At 48.6% G+C, this 23,721-nt stretch overlaps 1 protein-coding gene across 1 annotated transcript; it reads right to left on the reverse strand.

The window, feature by feature from the left end:
* Positions 1–479: 479 nt before the first annotated feature.
* VSIG10 (V-set and immunoglobulin domain containing 10) lies at positions 480–22,964 on the reverse strand. Its single transcript, XM_035098819.3, has 9 exons — positions 22,709–22,964; positions 18,770–19,054; positions 15,852–16,157; positions 10,567–10,839; positions 10,141–10,434; positions 8,519–8,629; positions 7,441–7,453; positions 5,836–5,969; positions 480–2,496 (listed from the first exon to the last, which is right to left on the reverse strand). Exons 1-9 carry the CDS (start codon positions 22,782–22,784, stop codon positions 2,426–2,428), a joined length of 1,563 nt encoding a protein of 520 aa, XP_034954710.2. The 5' UTR covers positions 22,785–22,964; the 3' UTR covers positions 480–2,425.
* Positions 22,965–23,721: the final 757 nt, after the last annotated feature.

A 23,721-nucleotide genomic window follows, 5' to 3' on the forward strand; every position in this document is an offset into this window, starting at 1 on the left:
CCTTTACATTTTATGTGGAAATTAATCAGTTTGGTTTTGGATTTTTTTAAATGTTTAATTTATTGTTTATGACTGCTTTTGTACCGTTGTAGTTACCGGTATGTATTTTTCCCATGTGGTAAGCTGCCTTGACTGTCCACACATCATTGAGCTTTATTAGTTCTTCTGCGATGCTTCCTCACATGTTCCCAAATTCTTGCTGCCTGGAGGGGCACTTGTACGCTATAGTGCCACAAAATGGGGACACAGGAAAACATAGAATGCTTGCAGTGGAAAAAGTTACAGCTGGAAGTTGCAGAGTCTGCATTGATTGCAAAGCAAATATGACCATCCCAGAACTTTTGCAGGTGCAGATAACACCAATGTTTACGTTCTTACGTCATTAGATAGCAAACCAGGAATAAACTGCCCTGGCTATCCAAAATTTGGGGACATATATCCAGACCTCTCTTATTTAAGTTAAAACATGTGCAAACACATCGGATGCAAAATACACATTTTTATTCCATAAGCAAAAGATCACCTGCACAGTTGTTCTCCGGAAGAAAAACCTGTTTCTACAACTCTTTGGAATTGAGTTTGGGACCAGCTGTTGCCTCCAGGTAACAATTCTTTTTTAAGCAATCAGCTTACCAAACCACACAGCCCAAGCCAGCCTGTGTCACACACAAACACACCAAGTAACTGGATGGGCTGGAAAATTGATTTTGGAAGAGGGCACAGTCTACTCAAACAGGCCCCACCAAAATGATTGTGAGCTGATCTGTACTGTACTCCTAGATGGCTCCCATTTGCTTCAGTTGTGCATACTCAGGAAACTGTCCTGGAGGATTGCAGCTACCATGAACTGGCGACATCATTGGGGGGGGGGCGGTCTTAACCCATCTGCAGAATGGGCTTATGCAGCAATAGGGCACAATATTTATTTCATATTAACTACATCCAGTGTTTTATCGGGTAAGGCCTCCACTGGCATAACCCAGATCCACGACATCCCCAAATTTTGTCTGAAATACATAAATCAGTTTCCCATCTAGTGTTTTTAGACCAGGGCATCTAATGCTTTATGATCTTAGGATTCTACAAAGGAGATCTGAGAAGCCCACAGACTTCATTCTTTCTTCATAGGGCTTGCTTTATTGTACCACTCAGCAACTCACAGTAGCCTGGTACCCAGGGCAATCTCAAGCAGGTCGGGCGCCCTGGCGCCGTGGCGCAGAGATCGCTCCAGCGCCCCCGCCCTGGTGGGTGGGCGCAGTGTGCAGCACGGCTTCCGCACGGCTTCAATGCGCAGCGCCCCCCCCCCCCGCTGGCCTGGTGCCCCGTGCCACCGAGACTACCCCTAGAGCCGGGCCTGCTGGTACCTTTTCAGGTTTACATTGCCCCTAAGCTTTAAATTCATTTACTGCTGACAACCCCACACAGGAGGCAGCCTAATGCAGAATCATGCCTAAACAGACCGGCAGTGGCTCTCCAGGATTTCGGCCAAGGGTTCTTTCTTAGCTACATGGAGATGCCGTTTGGGATTGAGCCGGGGGCCTGCTGCATGCAATGAAGATGTTCTTCCACTGAGCTACATCTCTTTCTCTAAAAAACATAGGAAAACAGCCACTTGTCCATCCAGCTCAGGATTGCCTGCACTGACTGGCAGCTCTCCAGACAAGGAGTCTTATTCCAGTCCCAACTGGAGATGCCAGGGACTGAACCAGGGACCTCCTGTATGCAAGGCAGATCCTCTAGCCCCTGAGCTACAAGCCCTTCCCAAAAGAGAATCCCAGAACAGAAGGAGTTAAGAGGGGTACATTCAGCTTGCTTAAGGCCACAGAGGAAGCATAGTTGTGCCAGCTGCCTCCACTTTGCTGTAAATATGCAAGCCAATGAATCACAGAATTGTGGAGCTCAAAGGGACCTTAAGGCTCATCTATTCCAACCCCCTGCAATGCAAGAATCCTGCCCATAGTTATGGACAAGGATCAGAATAACCCAATTCATTTTCATGCCAAGGAAGATCCAAGCTGGGCAAACGGAACCGGGTTCAAGACAACCCCCTCCCTCCAGCCCTTCAAGCTGCCCTGGAGGACGCCCAGCGAAGCTCCTTCCTAACACAGCCTTAATCTTTCCTTCTTGCTCCTAAGGAAGGAAACTGCCCTGCTCCTGCCCCCTCCCTGCACATTTCCTGTATCGCTGCCATGAAGTTTCAAGCTCAGTCTTTTTTTCTTTAAAGGAAGACCGGGGGCGGGGGAGCAGGCGGGAGAATTATGAAAAATGTGGAAGGGCATGATCAAGATGAAGAAGGCCTCTGAGAATGATCTGGCTGCCGAATGAACTCCTTCCTTCTCCCCGGTCAGGATCGGAGCAGAGTCACATTGCGGTGAAGCTTTGGTTCCTAGCACACACGGAAAGGCAACGATGAAGAGAGCTCCCTCTACATTTTGGACCCGGTTTCTCTGTTGGTGTCCTCCGGGGAAATTTCACTAGGCACGTCTACCTGGGGGCCTGAAACAAAGCACAAGGGAGTGAAACTTGCACCAGCACATCGCCTTCAGCTCTTGCCCCAAGCTTCCTGTTTTAATGGCTGGGTTATTTTCATAGGGTCAGTTTACTGCAGGCTGGCTTTTTTAAAAAATAAATAAATTTAATGTAGATTCCATAAAGTAAACTGAAACATCATTAAAGAAATAATCACCGCATTACAAGCTGAAACCAGCATAAACATTATTGTTAAAGACTTACTATTCCAAAACATTACCCCCAAAAAATGGCAATTTCCCCAAAATACCTATTAGGTTTTATCAGTGGTTTTCAACCAGTGTGCCATGGCACCCTGGGGTGCCTTGAATGATAGTCATGAGTGCCACAGGCAACACTGGTCTCTGTCCCTCTTTCCTTCCCTCCCTCCTCTGATGCCCTCTCACATCTCTGCCTCCCAAAGGCTTGCACAGCTGTTTGTTGCAGCAGCCCTGGCTACAAGCTGCCTGGGAGCTGAGTGCCCGGTGCCGAAGGGGAGCCTTTCCACCATGCTGGCCTGGCAGCACCCACTGTTGCCACTGCTGCCTCCCAAGGTAAGGGGCTGGGCTCATGTTCACCTTTGACCTGTCTCCATTGGCCCATTAAGGCTGGGGGCATCCTCTTCCCAGACCCTGTGGGGCAGTGTATGGAGGCACCTCTCTTTGGGGCAAGGGGGCCCCCAGCTCGGAGACCAGGGCTGGCAGCAGGAGCTGCCCGGAGGACTCCCAAGGAGAGGGGAGAGGAGAGGAGGCTGAGGGAGCGCTCCACAAGGGAAGTCACAGGTAGGCAGCTGTGTTGGTCTGCCGTCGAAACAAAATAAAAATAAAATAGAAAAATTCCTTCCAGTAGCACCTTAGAGACCAACTAAGTTTGTCATTGGTATGAGCTTTCGTGTGCATGCACACTTCTTCAGATACACGAAAGCTCATACCAATGACAAACTTAGTTGGTCTCTAAGGTGCTACTGGAAGGAATTTTTCTATTTTATTTTTATTTTGTTTCCACAAGGGAAGGTGTTCAAAAAAGGGTGAGAGGCTGCCAGCTCTGCAGGCAAAGGGTGACATAACTGGGCTCCTGAGCCCCACAGGGGTGCCGCAGAACGAATGTAGTTGGTCAAGGGAGTCATGGACTCAAAAAGGTTGAATACCTCTGGGTTATATGTATTCTTTTATAATAAGTTAACTTAATCTTTGTTACTATAGACCAGGCATCCCCAAATTGCAGCCTTCCAGATGTTTTGGCCTACAACTCCCATGATCCCTAGCTAAGAGGACCAATGGTCAGGGATGATGGGAATTGTAGTCCAAAACATCTGGAGGGCCGAAGTTTGGGAATGCCTGCAATAGCCTCTCGTCCAGGCATCCCCAAACTGCGGCCCTCCAGATGTTTTGGCCTACAACTCCCATGATCCCTAGCTAACAGGACCGGTGGTCGGGGAAGATGGGAATTGTAGTCCAAAACATCTGGAGGGCCAAAGTTTGGGGGTGCCTGCTATAGACCTTTCCCCCCCCCAAAAAAAACCATTTATGTAGAGTAGGAGATAAACTTTTCTCCCTCCAATTTTTAGCTATCATGTTCTTTGCAACCGCTATAAGGTTGATTGCTTTTTCTCAATCCTTTTCCAGAGTCACGCCGTCGCTGTAAGTTTTACTGCATGTTTTAATTATGATCCAGAATACTACTAGAGGCTGCAATGGCAAAAACAGCCCATAGCGGCCCACTAAAGGCATGACTCAGGCTGTGAAGGTTCACAATTACCTCAGCAGGTCTACCACCCTCGTAACTGTGAACCATGGATCTGAAGAGATTGTTAATAAACAGAGGCTTTTGGTTACAGATTTCTGAGAGCTTCAAGGAACTGCATTGGAATCCTCTACCCATCATGCACTGGGGTGACCATGCCTCCCTTGTAATGCTATTCCGGGGGTGGTTAACTATTCCTAAATATATAGGAACACTTTCTCTCATACTCTCCAATATTTCTCTGGTGAAAATAGGGACGTCCCATCCTATAATGATAAATTTACTATTTATACCCCACACATTTTTACCGGGTTGCCCCAGCCACTCTGGGCAGCTTCCAACATATATATAAATACATAATAAAACATTAAACATTTAAAAAAAACTTCACTATACAGTGGTACCTCTGGTGAAGAACTTAATTCGTTCCGGAGGTCCGTTCTTAACCTGAAACTGTTCTTAACCTGAAGCACCAATTTAGCTAATGGGGCATCCTGCTGCCGCCGCGCCAGATCCCCCTCCCAGTCACTATAAATATCTTGTTAGTTTAACCTGCCTAGCTGAACACCACCTCTGGGACCTGCCGCTCAATTCTTTTGCATTTTACCTGTTGGGTATTTTAATCCCAAAGAAGGTAAATAAAAGCCTGGTAACAGTTTGTGTCTCTTTTAAGTGGTTCATGAATTTGGACAATATATACTCTCTCTCTCTCTCTCTCTCTCTCTCTCTCTCTCTCTCTCTCTCTCTCTCTCTCTCTCTGTGTGTGTGTGTGTGTGTGTGTGTACACACATGTAGGTCGAAAAGCGCCATTGGAAATGCAATTTCCCATAGGAATGCATTGGAAATGGAAAAATTCATAAGCCGAAGCAACCCCATCTAAAAATCCGTAAGTCGAAAAAACCCTATCTAAAACCGCCGCGGTTTCCGTTCGGATGTCAAGAAATTTGTAAGCGTGCAGCCATTTGCCCCATTAGTAAGTTGAAAAATTCGGTTGTTGAGTCGTTCGTAAGTCGAGGTACCACTGTAGTGGGACCAATGGCCCAGAAGGTGGTTTCTGCATGTGGCATAGAGGGGAGGGGCAGACGGGGCTCGTCAACCTGGGAAGCGAGCCCATCTAGGAGAAGGAAGACACTGGTCATAAACCTCTGCTGCCTGGCGGGACAGCTTTGGGTGAAGAAAAGGCTAAAGAGTAAACCATACAAATCTGGAGCAGAGTCCCTAAGACAGTTGGATGGTGCCTTGTACACCTCCTTCCGGCTACTCCTGCAGCCAAACTGGTGCCAAATGGATTACTCTGCTTTCCTTTGGACTACATCAGCGAGCCCAAGGTCTCCTTGCGCCCCGGGGAGGTCACTTCAGTGCTGCTAACACAGCGGTTTGACTTCACCCCCCCCCCAAGGGGCACCCCTTTGACTCTTGAGACAGATAGATGCCTAGAGACGGACAGATGCTTATTGTCTAGAATTCTGTGGCTGCATTACTGTGCATTTTTATTAATGTCATCTACCGGGCATAATTGTCGATTGCTATAAAATTCTGCAATTGTCTGCTAATAAAGAAATTAAGCAAAGGTTCACAGCTTACTTTGGTGAGGCGTGGCAGACTCTCCACTAGCCAGGGCAACCCCCTGATTTGAAGCAGGCTCCCCGGCTGCTTCCGCCAGCGGATCCTCTTCCTCCGAATCCATCAGCACAAGAATATCATTTGCATCTCGATTCCTATGGTGGTCAGAAGGACGGAAAGTTAAGAGAACAGTCAGCGGGACCTTTCCCTACCACCACCACACCTCCTCCTCCTCTTCAACAGGCAAGGGATTTTATGCTGTCTGCCCTCTCGACTGCATCTACAAACAGCTCCCAGGGTTTATCCCTCGCAGCAGAAGGAAATGGACTGGGGTCGGTGGCAGGCCTCGGGGTTTCACATTTCAATGGTGCCCCATGCAATGCCAAAACTCAGCACCCCCTGCCTCTCACCCTCCATTCTGCATTGTAGTGGTGGCCCCTATGGCACCCCGAGGCTCTGCAATCAGTGTGACCAAACCAGTTGCACTCCCCTAAATCCGCTTCTGCTGGGGTTGTTGTGCAGCTATATTACGACTTGGGGGTGGGGATCTTGGTAGAGGTGTTTTCCCCATCAGCACAGATGCCTCTGTTGAATAATGCATTTCAACAGGTAGACCGGACCACTGAAAAAAGTCCATGTGTTAATGGAAGCCATTGCAAGGACTGGCTAACGCAATGGAGATTTCTCCACTTCCCCAAGTCTCCTCTGAATCTGTTCTGGGAGAGGGTTGGGAGAACCCCCACACAATTCAATGGGTAGACCTGGCCACCAGAAAACACCCCAGGCATGTCAGCTGTCTGTTTGTCCATCCAGCTCCACATTTGTGACTCTGACCAGCTGTAGCTCTCCAGGTGCTCAAGCATTGAAAGGTTCTTGACACAGCCTGCTACCCAACTCTTTTAACTCAGCGCTGGGTGAACCTCAGACCCTGGGGCTGAATGCAGACCCCCAGGCCTCTCAATGTGGCCCTCGGAACTTTCCCCAGCCACACCATGCACTGCCCTGGCTCACAGCTTCAAGGGCTTCTGCCTGGCTGGAAGCTTAATCTCCCATAATGCCTCTCACTTGCCGGATGGAGGATAGAGAGGTGGTTTTGGATGCAGATACAGTGGTACCTCGGAAGCATAGCTGCCAAGTCTCCCGTTTCCCCTGGGAAATCCCTGTTTTTCTAGCTGTTCCTAGCTGAAAAAATGGATTTTTTTGTTTTCCCCCGGTTCATTCTGGCGCGGCGGCCATTTTGGAACTGGGCGGAGCATGCTCAGAAGCGACTTTTGATGCTGCTCTGCCCAGTTCCAAAATGGCTGCAGTGTGACTTCTGGCGCGGCGGCCATTTTGGAACTGGGCAAAGCAGTATCAAAAGTCACTTCTGAGCATGCTCCGCCCAGTTCCAAAATGGCGGCAGCGCTACTTCTGGTCTGCTATTTCCGGCCGGTCCCTTATTTCTCTGACAGCAACATGGCAGGTATGCTCGGAAGTCAAACAGAATCTGTTCCAGAAGTCCATTCTACTTCCAAAACATTTGGAAACCAAAGTGCGGCATGCAAAACAAACGCTCTAATACCGAGCATCAGTCCTACTGGGTGACGCTGGTTAGGACTTGCCCATTTAAGAAAAGGAGACACTCACCTGAGCATGTTGGCTGGAAGAGAGAGAGAGAGAAGAAAGAGGAGACAGTTTGATCAATGGGTAAAAATGCACTTGCTCAGAATGTACAACATGCATCTGATGTGGTATCAAAGCGCATAGAGCTTGTGTTTTGCTACATTAAACTTGTGGTGTTTCTACAATTCTGGCCCAATCCAAGAGAACCCAAATCACAGGAGATACGGTGGGTTAAAGGCCCAGAACTGGCTTCTGTTAAATCTTTTTCTTGTATGTGCTGAAAGCCGCCGAATGGGTATTGTGAGGGGCAAGGGGTATCGCGAAGCCCCTCCCCTCCTGAGTTCCAGCCCAGCCCAGAGCACGACTGAGAGCAGGGAAAGCTCCAGCTCAAGTGGGGAAACAGGAAGTGGGGTCCAAGGCTCTGGCAGGGTAGAAGAGCCAGCGTCCCAGGTGGGACAGGAAGGAGGAAAAAAGGGGGGCAGACCCATCCCCCCAACTCCGGAACTTCGCAGAAAGCGTCGGGGGAAGAGGATGGGGCTCCCCAAGTTGTTATGCTGGCGCAAGACGCGCCAAACGCCATTCGGAGGTTCTGATTAAAGCTGAAAAGATGTGTCTCTGTAAATAGCTCTACTTTTAGCACTGTAAATACGCAGCACCAATAAAAAGATAAAATGCAGAGCGGTGTAGAGTCGTTACTCTGAAGTAGTCCCATCCGGCCACTGTGACAGGTATCATATAAAATTAAATATTAAAATTAAAAAGAGAGCCCAGATTTTGGTACTGGAATGAAGAGATTCATTGCACAGATTTCAATCCTGCCTTAAGTGGAGTTTCATAAACTGGGGTGCCATCACTAAAAGACCACGTCTTTGACTGCTCTGCCTGCATACCGTTCAAATACCCCTGTAGCAAATTTTAGACTGGGAGGGGGGCACCTACGACCCTCCAAAATGTTGTTGAACTACAATTTCCATCAGCCCCTGCCAGCATGGCCAATGGTCAGGGATAATGGGAGTTGTAATTTTCATAGTTTTTTTAAAATAATAATAATAATAATAATAATTGTCGCCTGGAAGGGTTATTAGAGCTAGCTGTTTCTTACCTTTTAGGCACCAACGGGGTCCAGCGTATAAGAGGACTCCAGAGAGGACTAGAACGCCCAGCAGCAAAAGGACCACAATTGCACCCACTATGCCTGCGATGTTCACTGGCTCTGTGGCGGGAGGAGTGGTTTGGAGGGGTGGGAAGAAAAGCAGCGCAATAACAGTTCTGGCCTATTTTAACGTCTTCATTTAAAATCAATAACTCACCGTCAATTAAATGTCTCAGGGACGCTTACACAGCAACCCAACGGCAAATACCACAAGAGTGTAAGAATTTTTTTAAAAAAAATTAGAAAACTCTGGAGAAATAAACAGGCAGTAATTATTACTGATAACATTATCAATACCAATATAATCAATCAATCCCTGTCAATAATAATAATTGAAAGGAGCAGTGCAAAGCAGCTTCCAAAATGCTGCTCCTTTCAACTTTTGATTTCAACCTTATGGGCCAATGAGGCAGTTTATTCACCCAAATGGGGCAGAGTTTATTCTCCCCTGACGTATGTTTTTTCTCTCCTGAGGCAACCGAGCCAGATGGAGAAGGTATAAATAATAAATATTATTATTATTATTATTATTATTATTATTATTATTATTATTGTATCCCTTTATTATTATCATCTTATCCAGGCACCCCCAAACTGCGGCCCTCCAGATGTTTTGGCCTACAACTCCCATGATCCCTAGCTAACAGGACCAGTGGTCGGGGAAGATGGGAATTGTAGTCCAAAACATCTGGACTGGAGGGCCGAGGTTTGGGGATGCCTGATCTTATCCCTTTCCAACATTCAGTAGTACCACGTTGCCTTTCCTCAGAGCTCATATTACTTCTCAGGTCTAGACTCTTTTAAGAAACAAAAACCGCCAAGAAGAATTCTTAAAAAGTGACCTGCTGGATTAGGCCCAAGGCCCACCTAGTGCACCATCCTGTTCTCACAATGGCCAAACCACAAACAGGACCTGAGGGAAATAACATTCTTCCCCACTTGTGACTCCTGGCAGCTGGTATCCAGGGGCAAACTGTCTGCCTTCCGACCGTGGAAGCAGAACACGGCCATTGGCGGCCTTCTCCATTGTGAATGTGCCTATTCTTTTAAAAACCATCCAAGTTGGAGGCCATCATTCTACACTGTGGGAGCAAATACCATCGTTTTAACTATGTGCTGTTTTTCTTTCCCTGGATGTTGAGCTTCCCTGGACAGCCCCAAGTGCTAATATTATGGGTAGTTGTGGAGGCACTGCCTTGGTTTCAGTTCAGGGCTTCCCAAACTTGGGTCTCCAGCTGCTTTTGGACTACAGTTCCCATCATCCCTGGCCACTGGTCTTGCTAGCTAGGGATAATGGGAGTTGTAGTCCAAAAACACCTAGAGATCCAAGTTTGGGAAACACTGTTTTAGTTGATTGTACATAAGACACTCTGTGCTCCTTTTTGGCCAAAGCGCAGGCTACAAATGCTCTAAAAGAATGAATGAATAAATAAATAAATAAAGCATTTCCCCCCCCCCCTTTTACTGGCGATGTCTGATGCTTGGAGAGCATCCAAAAATTGACACAACCTTCACCCCGCCTCATTCCTTAGCATGCCAGCGGACTGCCGTTTTAAAGGTTATCTGCTTACCGATCACGGTGAGGTAAACATAGGCCTCCTTCAGCCCCAGGGGGTTTTCAACCTTGCAAATGTACAAACCGCTGTCCGCACCATGAGAGCAGTTCTGGATGACCAGAGTGGAGACGTTGCCCTTTTGGCTGACCAGAAACCTCCCGCCGGAACGGATCTCCGTCTGGGTCCGGGAGATGTTGCGCAGCCAGGAAATATTGGCAGGGGGGTTTCCGGCACTGGCCTGACATGTCATCCTGGTGGCCCCCCCTACGAAGCAGTTCCTCATGGGGTCGGACACAAGCGAAGGGGCCTCTAAACCAGAGGAAACACAAGGCGGGGGGGGGGGAAGAGTAACTGAAACAGACATATTGAGAAAGCAAGGAAGGCAGTGGTGGTCGACTTGGGATGGCTTTCAAATAGGGTTTTATCAGTCTGTTGACTCACCCAGCCTCACGGTGCAGGCCTGGCCGGTCTGTTGCAGCAGGTGGACCCCGCGGCAAACAAACTCCTTCCCAGAAAGCAGAGGCGAGCTGTTCAAAGCAGCCACATTGGTGTCTGCAATGCCCGGCACGTTACTTCCCCGGCTCAGGTTCCCCAGATTGGTCCACTGAAGCGTGGGGTGCGGGTAACCCCCGGTCCAGCTGCAAAGGAGCTGCACCCCTCCAGAGCCTTCCGCGGAGGTTTGAGCCCAACATCGAGGCGGTGATGGTGGAGGATCTGAGGAAGGCGTAGAAATTCACGAGATTAACAGGTGGAGGTGTTATTCAATCTTTAGAACCTTACAGGCCGCAGCTCAGCAGTAGAGCATCTGCTTTGCAGGGCAGCTTTACTCCCCGGTGGCATCTCCAGGTAGGGCCGGGGGTGAGGGGAGACTCCCTGCCTGAAACCCTGGAGAGCTGCTGCCAGTCAGTGTAGGCAATACTAAGCTGGATGGGCCATTGGAAGGCAGCTAAGCAGAACATCTGGATCTGTGTCAGATCCATAGCACACTGTGTGGTTTTTTAATAAAAAAAAAACGATGCAATGGTTTAATTTGGGTCTTCTGCTTTTTTACAATTGGTGTCCCTCCCCACTTTTCATTTTTTCTGCACTGCTGTTTCTGAAACCTGCCTCCAAATTTAACAGGAAATCAGAACTGAAGATATTCAGCCCTCTCCTTAACACTGGGGTACGATTTCTTGTTTTGTTTTTGTAATAACCTCCAAAAAATTTAAAAAATTGCACATGCACGCACCCAGCTGAAATCCCAAAATATGCAGTGAAAATCCAGCATGTTAACACAGTCAGCCGTCGATAGCATAGGATGTGATTTAACCTCGTGCCACCCAAAAAGTCTGGATGTCTGCAAAAGTTCAGGATTGTTTTTCTTCATTCTTGCAACGCATTAAAAAAATATTATTATCTCAGAATGACTTTCAGAGGCTTTGGACAGGGCATTTGAGAAATAAGGCAGACGACAGAATGAAAGAGCTGAATCTGAGCTGCCTCCTCCCTGGGCTTAGCCCAAGAACCTGTTTTTCAACACGAAAGTTCCACAGGCAAAACAAATAAGGATTCCAGTGTGCATTACTGTATAAGGGATGGGCAGGGCGGGCTCTCTAGGTGAAGCTGGGTAAAGGGCAGAGCCAAGGAGACCAAACATTCACCTTCTCTTCCGCAAAAATATATCTATACAGTCGTACCTTGGTTCTCAAACAGAGTCTGTCCGACTCCCGGAACTGTTTGAAAACCAAGACGTGGGTTCCGATTGGCTGCAGGAGCATCCTGCAGCCAATCGGAAGCCGAGGAAGCCGTGCTGGACGTTCAGCTTCCATAAATCGTTCGAAAACCAAAACACTCATTTGCGGTTTTTGATCGTCCCTGAGCCAAAACGTACGAGTTCCAAGGTGTTTGGCAACCAAGGTAAAGCCATTGTTTGTATATAGATATAGATATAGATATAGATATAGATATAGATATAGATATAGATATAGATATAGATATAGATATAGATATAGATATAGATATAGATATAGATATAGATATAGATATAGATATAGATGATATAGATATAGATACACTAGAATCCTGAAGCCTGTTAAATTAACGGGTGCTAGAACAGTGACAGGATCGGGCTGCGCTCACAGGCAAAACCGCCTGGGTTTTTTGGGGGGCTGGCTCATTCATTCATTCATTCATTCAAATATCTGGGTCCTTTTTTGTAGGGGGAGAGGCAACGCACTTGCCGGAATGCGCTTTAGGGCGCAGCTGGAGGAAATAGGAAAGCGCTCCAGCAACAGGTGCCGGGGGAGATCGAGCCGAGGGAGGAAGGGATTTGCTTGCATCGGCTCGCTCCTTCCCCGAGGGAGCCCAGAAACAGAGGCTGCCGCCCGTTGCCAAAGACGGCGGGGGGACAGCGCAGCGCTTCTCCTCAGACAAACCGGGGGGGGGTCACCTCAGCCCCTCGCCCGCCTCCCTCGGCCAGCCTGAGGCAGACTCAAACTGTAGGCCCCGCCCCCCTGCAAGTGAACCCAGGCAGCATTTCTCCTTGGGCGGGGGGGGGGGAGGTTTCTAAGGGGAGAGACATAGGAATGGAGAGAGCGGGAGGGAAAACACTTGTGGCCGCCTCGCTAGCCAGGAACGTGGCTGGCCCACCACCAACACCAGCCCGCCAACCCCCCTTGTTAGTTTTTAATTGCTGCTGGGAAGCGTAGTTCGAAAGGCGGGCGGGGGATGACGACGACGCCACTGAGGCCGAGCGGATCTTTCTGCCTCCATCATGCCATCTTGTGACCGAATTTGTGGCCATCTCCCGCTCCTCCTCCCCCCGCACGTTGCTCCACTTGGGCGCCGGTGCTCCGAAAGAGGGAGCTGAGGAGGCGGCCGCACATTTGTCGCCTGTGGCCAGAGTGAAGAGGCTGGAAAGGAGCCCAAGCCTGGAGCTGGTAAGGGGAGGGAGCCAAATGCCTCGTGTCTCTGCGTCCAATCCCTGTCCGTGGGGCACATGCGCAGTAGTGCGGACATAGGGACACAGGGACTGGACGCAGAGACACTTGCACATTATTATATAGGATATATATATATATGCCTGAGAGGATTTTTTTATTTTGGGGCCATTGTGCATGTACAAAATAATCTAGTGTTCACATATGAAGGTCCCCTGCCCATTTCATTCCCCGTTCTCCCAAGCCTAATTTTCATCGGTGTGTCCCTTGAAGCAGAGGTTAGGAACCTACAGCCCACAGGCCCGCTGGGCCTTCTCAGCAGGATGTTTGGGCCAAGCCATGTCCAACTGCCCTACAGGTTATATATGTTTTTGGAGCAGGGCAGGTAAAGACATGGCTGGCCATGGGAGGCTGGGGTGTTCAGGCTTGAAGCGGGCACGAGCAATCCGCACCCCACCAATTTCACATGCCCCTCAGCAAGCAAACAGTTCAGACGGTTGTAATCAAAGCAAGACCACCGCCATCTTTGTTGTAGCTGAAGCAAGACTAATGCCATCTTGTAGCAGGCTGGCACCATCAACATGTATTCTCCTGGTATTCGTGCTGAAATCATGCAAGCTTGAGGGACAAGGAAAGTGCAAACCACAAGGTGTGTGTGTAAAGGAAAATTTTAAGGGCATGACCTTTAAAACAGGGGTATAAACAGGAAAAATGCCTAGCTAGCTGAAGTGTGGAAACATCAGCCTTTGCGGTTACGACTCTTATCACTGGGTGTCTTGCCGGTCTAATCTATACGACTATCTAAATTGTGTGTAAACAGAGATCTGGGTTCTGTCTCCGGTCGCTTCCCTGATCGCTTGCAGTAACCTTTCCTGCAAGAAATAAAATTTTGCTTTAAGAGAATCCTCGGGCGTCACTCAACGTTGTTAGTGACTAAGGCACTCGGTTGCAACAGACTTTAGGTGGGGGTTTTCCCACATCAAGACCTCCAAAAAGAGCAATCTGGGTGTTGGGGTGAGAGAGGATGAGAGAGGAGGGGTGTCAAGGAGAGAGGGGGGGAAAGGGGATGTTGGGGGAGAGACAGAAAGAGAGAGAGAAGCAGAAGCCCTTCCTCTTTTGGCTCTGCTTTCATCCACCCTATGCTTTTGTTTCACAAGAGAAGTCCCTCAAGGGCTGCATTCCCCCAGGAGCCTCAAAATACCCTTTCAAGGCCTAAGCAGTTTAGGATCAGGATATATGAGAAAACGCCATCTTTGAGGCTGAACTTCACAGCCCACGGAGATAATCACTGGGGGGCCCATGGCAGCCTCCCTGCCTTCAGAGGTTAGGTGGGTAGTGTTGTGGTTAAACTGAAGGCCTGGGGGGTGCATAGGAAGCTGCCCTCAACTTACTTGGCGAGCTCAGTGGTCCAGTATCTGCTTTCCTTCCTGGCACACAGAGGAAGCTGCCTTATGCCGAGACTGTTGCTTCATCTAAGCTCAGTACCATCAACACCGGCAGCATCTTTCCAGGCAGGGCCTCTCTCCCAGCCCTACCTGGAGAGGAATGAAAGACCTTCTGCATGGCAAAGCAGATGTCCTGCTACTGAATCACTTCTCCTGTCCTAGGAGATTTCCCTATTGTCCGTAGGGACCGCAGCAGCCCTCCAGGGTTCCAAGAAAGGGCAATTCGCAATCTAGGGCTGGGTGATATATTGATAAAGGTAAAGAGACCCCTGACCATTAGGTCCAGTCGTGACCGACTCTGGGGTTGCGCACTCATCTCGCATTACTGGCCAAGGGAGCCGGCGTACAGCTTCCAGGTAATGTGGCCAGCATGACAAAGCCGCTTCTGGCGAACCAGAGCAGCACACGGAAACACCGTTTACCTTCCCGCTGTAGCGGTCCCTATTCATCTACTCGCACTTTTGACGTGCTTTCGAACTGCTAGGCTGGCAGGAGCTGGGACCAAGCAACGGGAGCTCACCCCGTTGCAGGGATTCGAACCGCCGACCTTCTGATCAGCAAGCCCTAGGCTCTGTGGTTTTTAACCCACAGCGCCACCTGTGTCCCGATATATTGATATAGCCTCCAAAACTGGATTGAAGTCCATATCGTAATATCGGTTTCATAGTTTTTGACCTGGCAATGTATCACAATGAGCAGGAACTGGGGGGAAACTGAGTTCCCTAAGCTTTTAAAAATTAAATAATTATTTTTTGTCTGGGGGGGGGGGAGCAGGGAGGAAGCTGGAAAGGATATACACCCAATGCCTGAGCCAAAAATCCACCTATATCTGTAATCAATAAAGTTGTAGCCACTTCTAACCCAGATCATTTTCTGCTTCAATTTATTCATCACATACTACATTTTGCCACTGCTGGGAGGGCAGGGGGCACTGTGACTGGGCCTGCAACAAACCAACAAACAAGCTTACTTCATTGTGAGCTTCCCCACCTTTTTTCCAGGGGAAAAAAGAAGCATTGATCGCAAATCATGGTGTGGGTGGGTGCGCACTGTGCAAAAAATCACAATGTGGGGAAAACCATGAAGCCAGCCCATGCCTGTACATAGCTCCATCTTTATTTCAGACATTGTGATATATCAGAATATCACGTTTAGCTGGTGATTATCACGATGCTGAAAACCAGATATTGCCCGACCCTACTGTTCACCTCTACATAGTTCCATCCTTATTTCAGACACGGTGATATATTGATGTATCCCCATGTTTAGCTGGGCCATCATGTTTTATGGGATGCAGGCCACCACACTGAGTGCTTTTAAGGCAAAACCCTATGCAAGCGTTTCCTATTGGTATACGTACAGTAGATCAGGAGTTCACGGGTGACGGTCTGCTGCCGGTGGCTGAGCAGGTTAGTTGCCGAGCACGAGTAATTTCCTTGCAACCTGGGCGACAAGTTGTAGAGGGTAAAGTCACTCAGGGAGCTGTTGACTTCCGTGAAGGGCTCCTGCCCGGAGCCAGACTGGGAGAAATCCCATTTGGTCGCAGAGGTTGGTCGGGAGTCGCTGGTGCAAGAGAAGTTGAGGGTCCCATGTCTCTGGGCATAGAGGGTGCCATTTGGTAACACCGTGACAGGACTGATGTTGACATTCACCTTGGTGGGGCCACCTGGAAAGCAGGCGGAAGAGACAGGTACTTAAAAAAAAGAAAAAGGATATACAGTGGTACATCAGAAGTCGAACGGAATCCGTTCCAGAAGTCTGTTTGACTTCCAAAACGTTCGGAAACCAAGGCGCAGCTTCCAATTGGCTGAAGGAAGCTCCTGCAGCCAATCAAAAGCCGAGCCGGACATTTGGGTTCCAAAGAACGTTCGCAAACACTCACTTCCAGGTTTGCGGCGTTTGGGAGCCAAAACGTTTGACTCACAAGGCGTTTGGGATCCAAGGAACGACTATGCTTTTAAAAGCTGTTTAACTATCTCATATTGCTTCCAAGAAATCACCAAATTGTTAGAGAGGTTGTGGGAACAAAGGGGGCAGCTTCCTATTTCTGGTGGGAATGCAGGGTGCTTTATTTTGGAGTGAACTTTATCAAGGGATACCTACAGCTGCCAATAAGTATCCCATCAGGGGATTATCTCTCAAGTCCGTATCACCACCTGCAAATAATTTTTGTAAAACTCAGCCAGATGCTCCAGGACTTTTCTGAGAAACCTTGGAGGTTTGACCTTGGCTGTAAAGGGCACTGTCCGTGGTCCTGAACCCAGACCTTGCTCTCCCTCCACTGGGCTGTAAGTGCAAACTGAATTAATCATAGAATCATAGAATTGGAAGGGATCCCGAGCGTCATTTTGTCCAACCCCCTGCAATGCGGGAATATTTTGCCCAATGTGGGACTTGAACCCACAACTCAGGCAGTGGAAGTAGAGCATAGCCACTGTGGCTAGCAGCCATTGATAGCCTTCCCATCCACGATTTTTTTTTAAAAAATCCTTTAAAGTTCAGTATTGACTGCATCGCCTGGGAGCAGCTGTCCAGGGTTTCAGTCAGAAGTCTTTCCCCAGCCCTGCCTGCAGATGCCAGTGACAAAGCACACACTCTTGCACTCTGTTTTCCCTAGAAATAAAGCAGGATTCTAGTCCTCATGGCTCCAATTAAGGATTAAACAGGAGCATAGGGTGCTGCCTTACACCGAGTCAACCCACTGGTCCGTCAACCTCAGAACTGGCTGTGCTGGCATCCCAAGCAGCTGTTCTACCACTGATCTCCCCCAGTGAGTTTTGCTGCTGACAGGCGGGGAGGAGGGGTTTGCCCCACATGCGGGCTAGAAACAAAGCAATATAGGAAGCAGCTGTCTCCCAAATCCTGCTCCTTTTAGCTGGAAATATGGGCGGGGGGCGGAGGGTTAACACACACAAACACCCCACATGCAAAACAGCCACTCTGCCCTAAGAGGGGATACCAACTTTCATCTGCAAAGATTCCTGAAGGTTCAGCAATTTCCATTTTTGCTGCAGTGGTTCATCAGGGCCTTTGGAAAGAAGGCAAGCAGCCCTCTCCCTGCCCCTCCCTGCACGGCAGATATCTGGACTTTGGTCCAGCCTGCACTGACACGCTTCCCCATGCTGGCCCCCCAGCCTCTAGGTCACAGCCTTTCAGAGCTGTAACGTCCTGCAATGAAAAAGGTGCCACTCTCTGTTCAGCTCACTCATGCTTCACGATGACCAACAAAGCACACCTCGAAAGCAAACAGGGTGCTGTGCAAGGAACGAAGCCAGGAAGTAAGGAAGAGGTGAACCGGTTAGTAAGAAAATATCGGAGCTCCCACAAGGGTGGTGGCAGTTAGGTGGACTTTGCTGAGGAAGGATGAGGAAGAGACGTCATTGTACAGTTGTAATGGGTATCTGTTCTGCAAGGGCTGGGTACTAGACCTTTCTAGAGCAATCTAGTCATCTGTGCAAAAGAGGCTGCTGGCCATTGGAATAATAATCATAATCATAATCATAATCATCATAATAATATATTTTGCATCCTGCACTTCTGACTGGGTTGCCCCAGACATTCTGGGCAGCTTCCAATGCATATACAAACATAATCTGATAAAAACAAATCATCCGACCTATTTTCCGGTATTTGGTCAACCGAGCAAGCTGCTTGAAAAATGCAAGAAGAGCCTGTGAGACCAGGCCAATGGTCCATCTAGCAACCTCTTCTCATGCTGCCCCCCCCCGATGCCCGCAGGAAACCCTCAAGCAGGACGCGAGCACAAGAGCCCTCTCCTCTCCCGAGGCGTGAGAAACTGTGTTGGCCAGCAGGTAATGGCTTTTCCCACCTGCCTTGCCCTACCCTTCAACCCCAGGAGCCTTCAAAAAGGAGCAGCTTCCAGAGGTAGAACCCTGAGGGAAGAGAGACTCGTGTCTGCCATCAGGGAGGGGGTGGTTGGTTTCATCTGGGCTGCCCCACCTGAGGAACATTCAGAAGGGAGTTGCTGCCAGAGGCATCATGTGTATTTTAATGAATGGAGTGAAAGTTTATGAGTCATGGGCATGTGGCGAGTGTGTGTATGAACTTAACAGTGCTTAATTCATTCTTTAGTTGCTAATTTATTAGTGTTGTTAATATCATTTTATAGATTATAAATGCTGTATTGATTTGTTAATCATATACATAAAGGTAAAGGTAAAGGGACCCCCGACCATTAGGTCCACTCGTGACCGACTCTGGGGTTGCGGCGCTCATCTCGTGTTATTGGCCAAGCAAACAATGAAGACAGCAACTTACTGGCAACGAGCAACTGAATCCTGTGTTTGTGGTCTGTCTCGTTTAGGACCTCTCTGCAGGTATAGTTGCCTTCGTCCTGCAGCCGCAAGCCTGAGATGTGGAAGGAGCTGTTCTTCACCAGGGAGAAGCGAGTGTCGGAAGGGAGGCTGCCGTCTGACGAGAAGAGGATGGGGATCTGTCCCGGGTCCCCGTGAAACCATTCCACCTTGACCGCTCGCGGAGACACATTCCGGCACATGAGGGTGACGTTTCCTTCCACCTCCCCAATCACCACCTCCTCCGTCCCTGTGGATGGCCAAAGGGGAAAAGAAAAATCACTGCATTCATTCATGCAAAGCAGTGGCGTATTTATTTCCTACATTTGTATGCCACCATCTCCTCTGAGGAGCTCATGCAACAGGGAGTTTGCAGAAAAAGGTAGAAACCAGCTCTACCATCTTGCAAGATGGGATTAGCTGCAACGCCACAGGGGAGGAGAGACTGGGCCCTCTCCAGAGATTTGTAGGGCTCCAGCTCACATCATCCCTGACCATTGGCCATGCTGGCTGAGGCTGAGGAGGCATGGAGTCCAGCAGTGTCTTTATACCTGTCAGTATACCTGAAGGCGCGTCTCTACCCCCATCAATCAGCCTGGACACTGTGGTCCAGCTCCGAGGGCCTTCTGGCAGTTCCCTCACTGTGAGAAGCGAAGTTACAGGGAACCAAGCAGAGGGCCTTCTTAGTGGTGGCGCCCGCTCTGTGGAACGCCCTCCCACCAGATGTCAAGGAAATAAACAACTGTCTGACTTTGAGAAGACGGATGAAGACAGCCCTGTTTAGGGAAGTTTTTAATGTCTGATGTTTTATTGTATTTTTAATATTTTGTTGGAAGTCACCCAGAGTGGCGGGGTATAAAATTATTATTATTATTATTATTATTATTATTATTATTATTATTATTATTGAACTATAACTTGAAGAACTTGTGCTTAAGCTGGCTTTATCCTCCTCCCTGCCCTTCCTTTTTTCCTTGTGTGCCATGTTTCTATTTTATTTTCTTGAAGATCCTGAGTTTGAGGACAAGGACCGTCTTGGAACTGTTTTTTGTAAGCCACACTGAGAATTGTTTTGTCTACTCTAAAGGGTGGGATGTAAATGCTCTAAATCAGGCACCCCCAAACTTGGACCTCCAGATGTTTTGGGACTACAATTCCCATCATCCCTGGCCACTGGTCCTGTTAGCTAGGGATGACGAGAGTTGTAGTCCCAAAACATCTGGAGGGCCGAATTTGGGGGTGCCTGCTCTAAATAAACAAACAAGCAAAGGTGTTGAGGGCAAACAACAAAGAAGACACAGATTGTAGACTTCTTGGCCAGTCTGAGGAACAGGATACAGGCCAAAATCGTTCCTGGGTCTTCTACATCAAGACACTTCTTATGGGTGGAGAAGGTTTCCACTGAAACATGACTTTGCATCTACCCATTCTCTTCCTCAGCACAATCATCTCAGGGCACTCGTTTATCGTGCTGTTGGATTTCTGGCACCGTCTTTCAACACAGCAGACCCATTGCTGTTCCTTGGACTGCTGCCCTGCGATTGCCAAACCATCATTTCACATTTACAAAGCGCCCACCCTGCTGCGTACGTGGATTCAAAGGCTGCAGCGGACCAGGCGGACAGTGACTCATCTCCAAAGTAATGCTAAGCAGGTCCAAAACACAGCGGCCAAGTTTCCTGGCAGGGGTTCCTTCAAGATCTCACATAACCCCTGTTTTAAATCAGGTTGCCAGTTCATTTCCAGGCCCAATTCAAGGTGCACATGTTAGTACCTAAAGCCCTACACGACTCGGGCCCCAAATACCTGAAAGACCACCCCCTTCCCTACAAACCCTCTCAGTGCTAAGATTAGCAGAGGGGGCCGCTTGGTAGTTCGATCGCCCTCAAAATCTTGGAGTGGGTTGGTGCCTAAATGAGGGCCTTCTCGGTGGTGTCCCCCGAGTTGTGGAACTCCTTCCCCACAGAGATGCATCTGGAACCTTCATCATGTAGCTGTCAGAGGATGTTGAAGATGCAACCTTTTACCCCTTGCCTTTGACACTAGAGAAGTACATTTGGGGGAACCCACCTTATTTCTGTGATTGTAAAAGTGCTATTAAACTGTTGTTCATATTGTGTTTTAATGCGCAATAGCGTTTTACCCCCTATCCTACCCCATGCACCCCCTAAATCTGATCAGGATTTCGCTCCAACCACTGCTGATTATTAATGTTGTATTTACGGTAAAAAACAGCAGCAGCAGCAGCCCCAGAGTTAAAAACAACAGTCCAATAACAATTCCGACAGATTCCAATTAGCAGGAGCCAGTTATTGCCAGTGTTTTGATGGTCAATCAATGCGGGGTGCCTGGGGCAGAAATTTGGCCTTACTGCAGAGTTCTGGGTCCAATTCCCTACCCAGCCCCAAAGCTCACTCATCGACATCAGTTTGTTGGTTATAACTTTGGATTTTAATTTTAATTTTTACCTACCACATTTTCCTTTTTCCTTTTTACTGTAAACTACCTTGATCACTGGGACGCAGGTGGCACTGTGGTCTAAACCACCGAGCCTAGGGCTTGCCAATTGGAAGGTTGGCAGTTCGAATCCCCACGACAGGGTGAGCTCCCGTTGCTTGTTCCCAGCTCCTGCCAACCTAGCAGTTCGAAAGCACGTCAAAGTGTGAGTAGATAAATAGGTACCGCTCTGGCAGGAAGGTAAACAGCATTTCCGTGCGCTGCTCTGCTTCGCCAGAAGCGGCTAAGTTCATGCTGGCCACATGACCTGGAAGCTGTACGCCGGCTCCCTCGGCCAGTAAAGCGAGATGAGCGCCGCAACCCCAGAGTCATCCGCGACTGGAGCTAACGGTCAGGGGTACCTTTACCTTTACCTTATTTGGCAGAAATGCAGAATATACCAGTAGATATTAAACTCAAAAACAGCACAATCCCAGGTCTACTGAGAGCATAGCTGCCAAGTTATCCCTTTTTTTAAGGGATTTTCCATTATGCTGAATAGGCTTCCTCGCGAGAAAAGGGAAAACTTGGCAGCTATGACTGAGAGGCAGAAGTCCTGCTGAATCCAATGGCAAGTACCGGTACTTTTAAGTACAGGACTGTATATGTTCTTACATACTTGGTGGTTGCAATGAACTAAAGAAGGTAGAATCTAGAGGTGGGGAGCATGACTGAGTTAAAGGATGATGATGATGATTGTTATTGTTATTCAAAAGCAATTACTTTGTTTATGGATAGTTCCTACAGTCCAGCGTTGGGATTAGGTTAATTTTTACCACTGTTTGTTTTATTTACAAATCATTGTTTTTAACTGACTGCACCTGGGCAATCTAGATGACAAATCAGCAGTATACACAACAGTATCAAATTATGTATCGTATGACTGTATATCACAGGGGTTTATTTACATTCTTTACATTAAAATTAATAACGATACATAAAGTCGTTCCAGATCGTTGGCAGGGCCAGAACAGAGCTTGTGCCAGATTGTCAGAAAGATTAATGTTGTTGTTTCTTTTTCCTCTTTCCTTCTCTTACAATTGCAAATTGTGGGGGGGGGGAGATGAGGGAAGTTTTCTTTCTTTTTTAAAACAAAGGGCCACTACCCTTAAATCAGCTACCAGCTGAAGTGGGAGGGGGGTCGATGTCAATTGTTTTAATGCTGTATTTAACATTTTTGCAACCAGCGCCCTGGGACATTAGGCTATTAATACCGGTAGGAGGGAACCAACTTATCCCCCTCACCCCACTAGTAACTTCGGAAGTAGGGAAGGCGTCTCGGACTGTTTGTTACAGGCACCTCTCGCATTCCCCGGGCGCGCCCAACAAACGCGCAAAACAAGCCCCGCGGCGGGACACGGGTCGCCCTGTCCCCACGTGCGCCCAAGCCCGGACCTCGCATACCGACCTGTAGCGATGCCTCGAGCCGAGCAGAGGAGCAACGAGAAGTAAGAGAGGAGTCTGGCGGCCAATCCACACGCCATGGCAGCCTTGGCTGCAGCAGCCGAAGCGACCCGGCGGTGCCCCGGACTCGGAGGCTGCGATGGGGAGGGACGGAGAAGGGGAGGCGGGGGGAGGCCTTCGGCGGCTTCCCCGCCCCGTCGGGGGCGGATCCGGGCCTTGACCCGCTTTGCTAAAGGCAGCGATGTTCGGCTACATTTCTCCGCCTAGCGTCGGCTCTGGGGAAGGACGCAGCTACTGGGGAACTCCGATGTGCGCTTCATCTGACGCTTTTATGTCGTGAACCCCCTTCGATCTTCGGGTGAAGGGCGACATACAAATTTATTAGTCCCAGCATCGTAGAGCTGGAAGGGACCCAAGGGTCATCTAGTCCAACCCCGTGCAATTTATTAGATGAAAAAATAAATGATAAATACACACATGCAGGGGAGGTTGTGTATCAGTGCCGGATTAAACCCCTTGGAGGCCCCTAGGGCGGCAGTCGAAATCGGGGGTGGGGGTGGGGCTCGCAAATGATCTCCTAATACGTTTTTGGTTTTACCAACCAACAATTTTAATAAATCAATTTCAAGATCAAATCAATATTATTTTGATCCGTTGTCACGGGCCCCCCCAAAAGCCATGGGGCCCATAGGCCAGTGCTTACTCTGCGTATTTGGTAATCTGGCACGGACTTGAATAAAATATTGGGGTGCCCGGGTAAGCCCCTCCGTGCATAATCGATCACAATATGCGGCAAACACACACCATTTGAATAACAATCCCCATCAACGGTTGGGGGGGGGGGTTGGACCCCTCAAATATTTTATTGGGAGGAGCGAAAGAGCTGGCTCCTATGCACACACTGCTATGCTTTTGTTTTTATTCATATTTCATAAAATCCATACACCGCTTAATTGGGGGGAAAACAACCTCAAAACGGTTTACAAAAGATAGAATCAAGAAACACTCACAGCCCTA

This window comes from Zootoca vivipara, chromosome 16 (assembly GCF_965207765.1).
Source record: "Zootoca vivipara chromosome 16, rZooViv2.hap1.1, whole genome shotgun sequence".
In the NCBI taxonomy this organism is placed as follows: domain Eukaryota; kingdom Metazoa; phylum Chordata; class Lepidosauria; order Squamata; family Lacertidae; genus Zootoca; species Zootoca vivipara.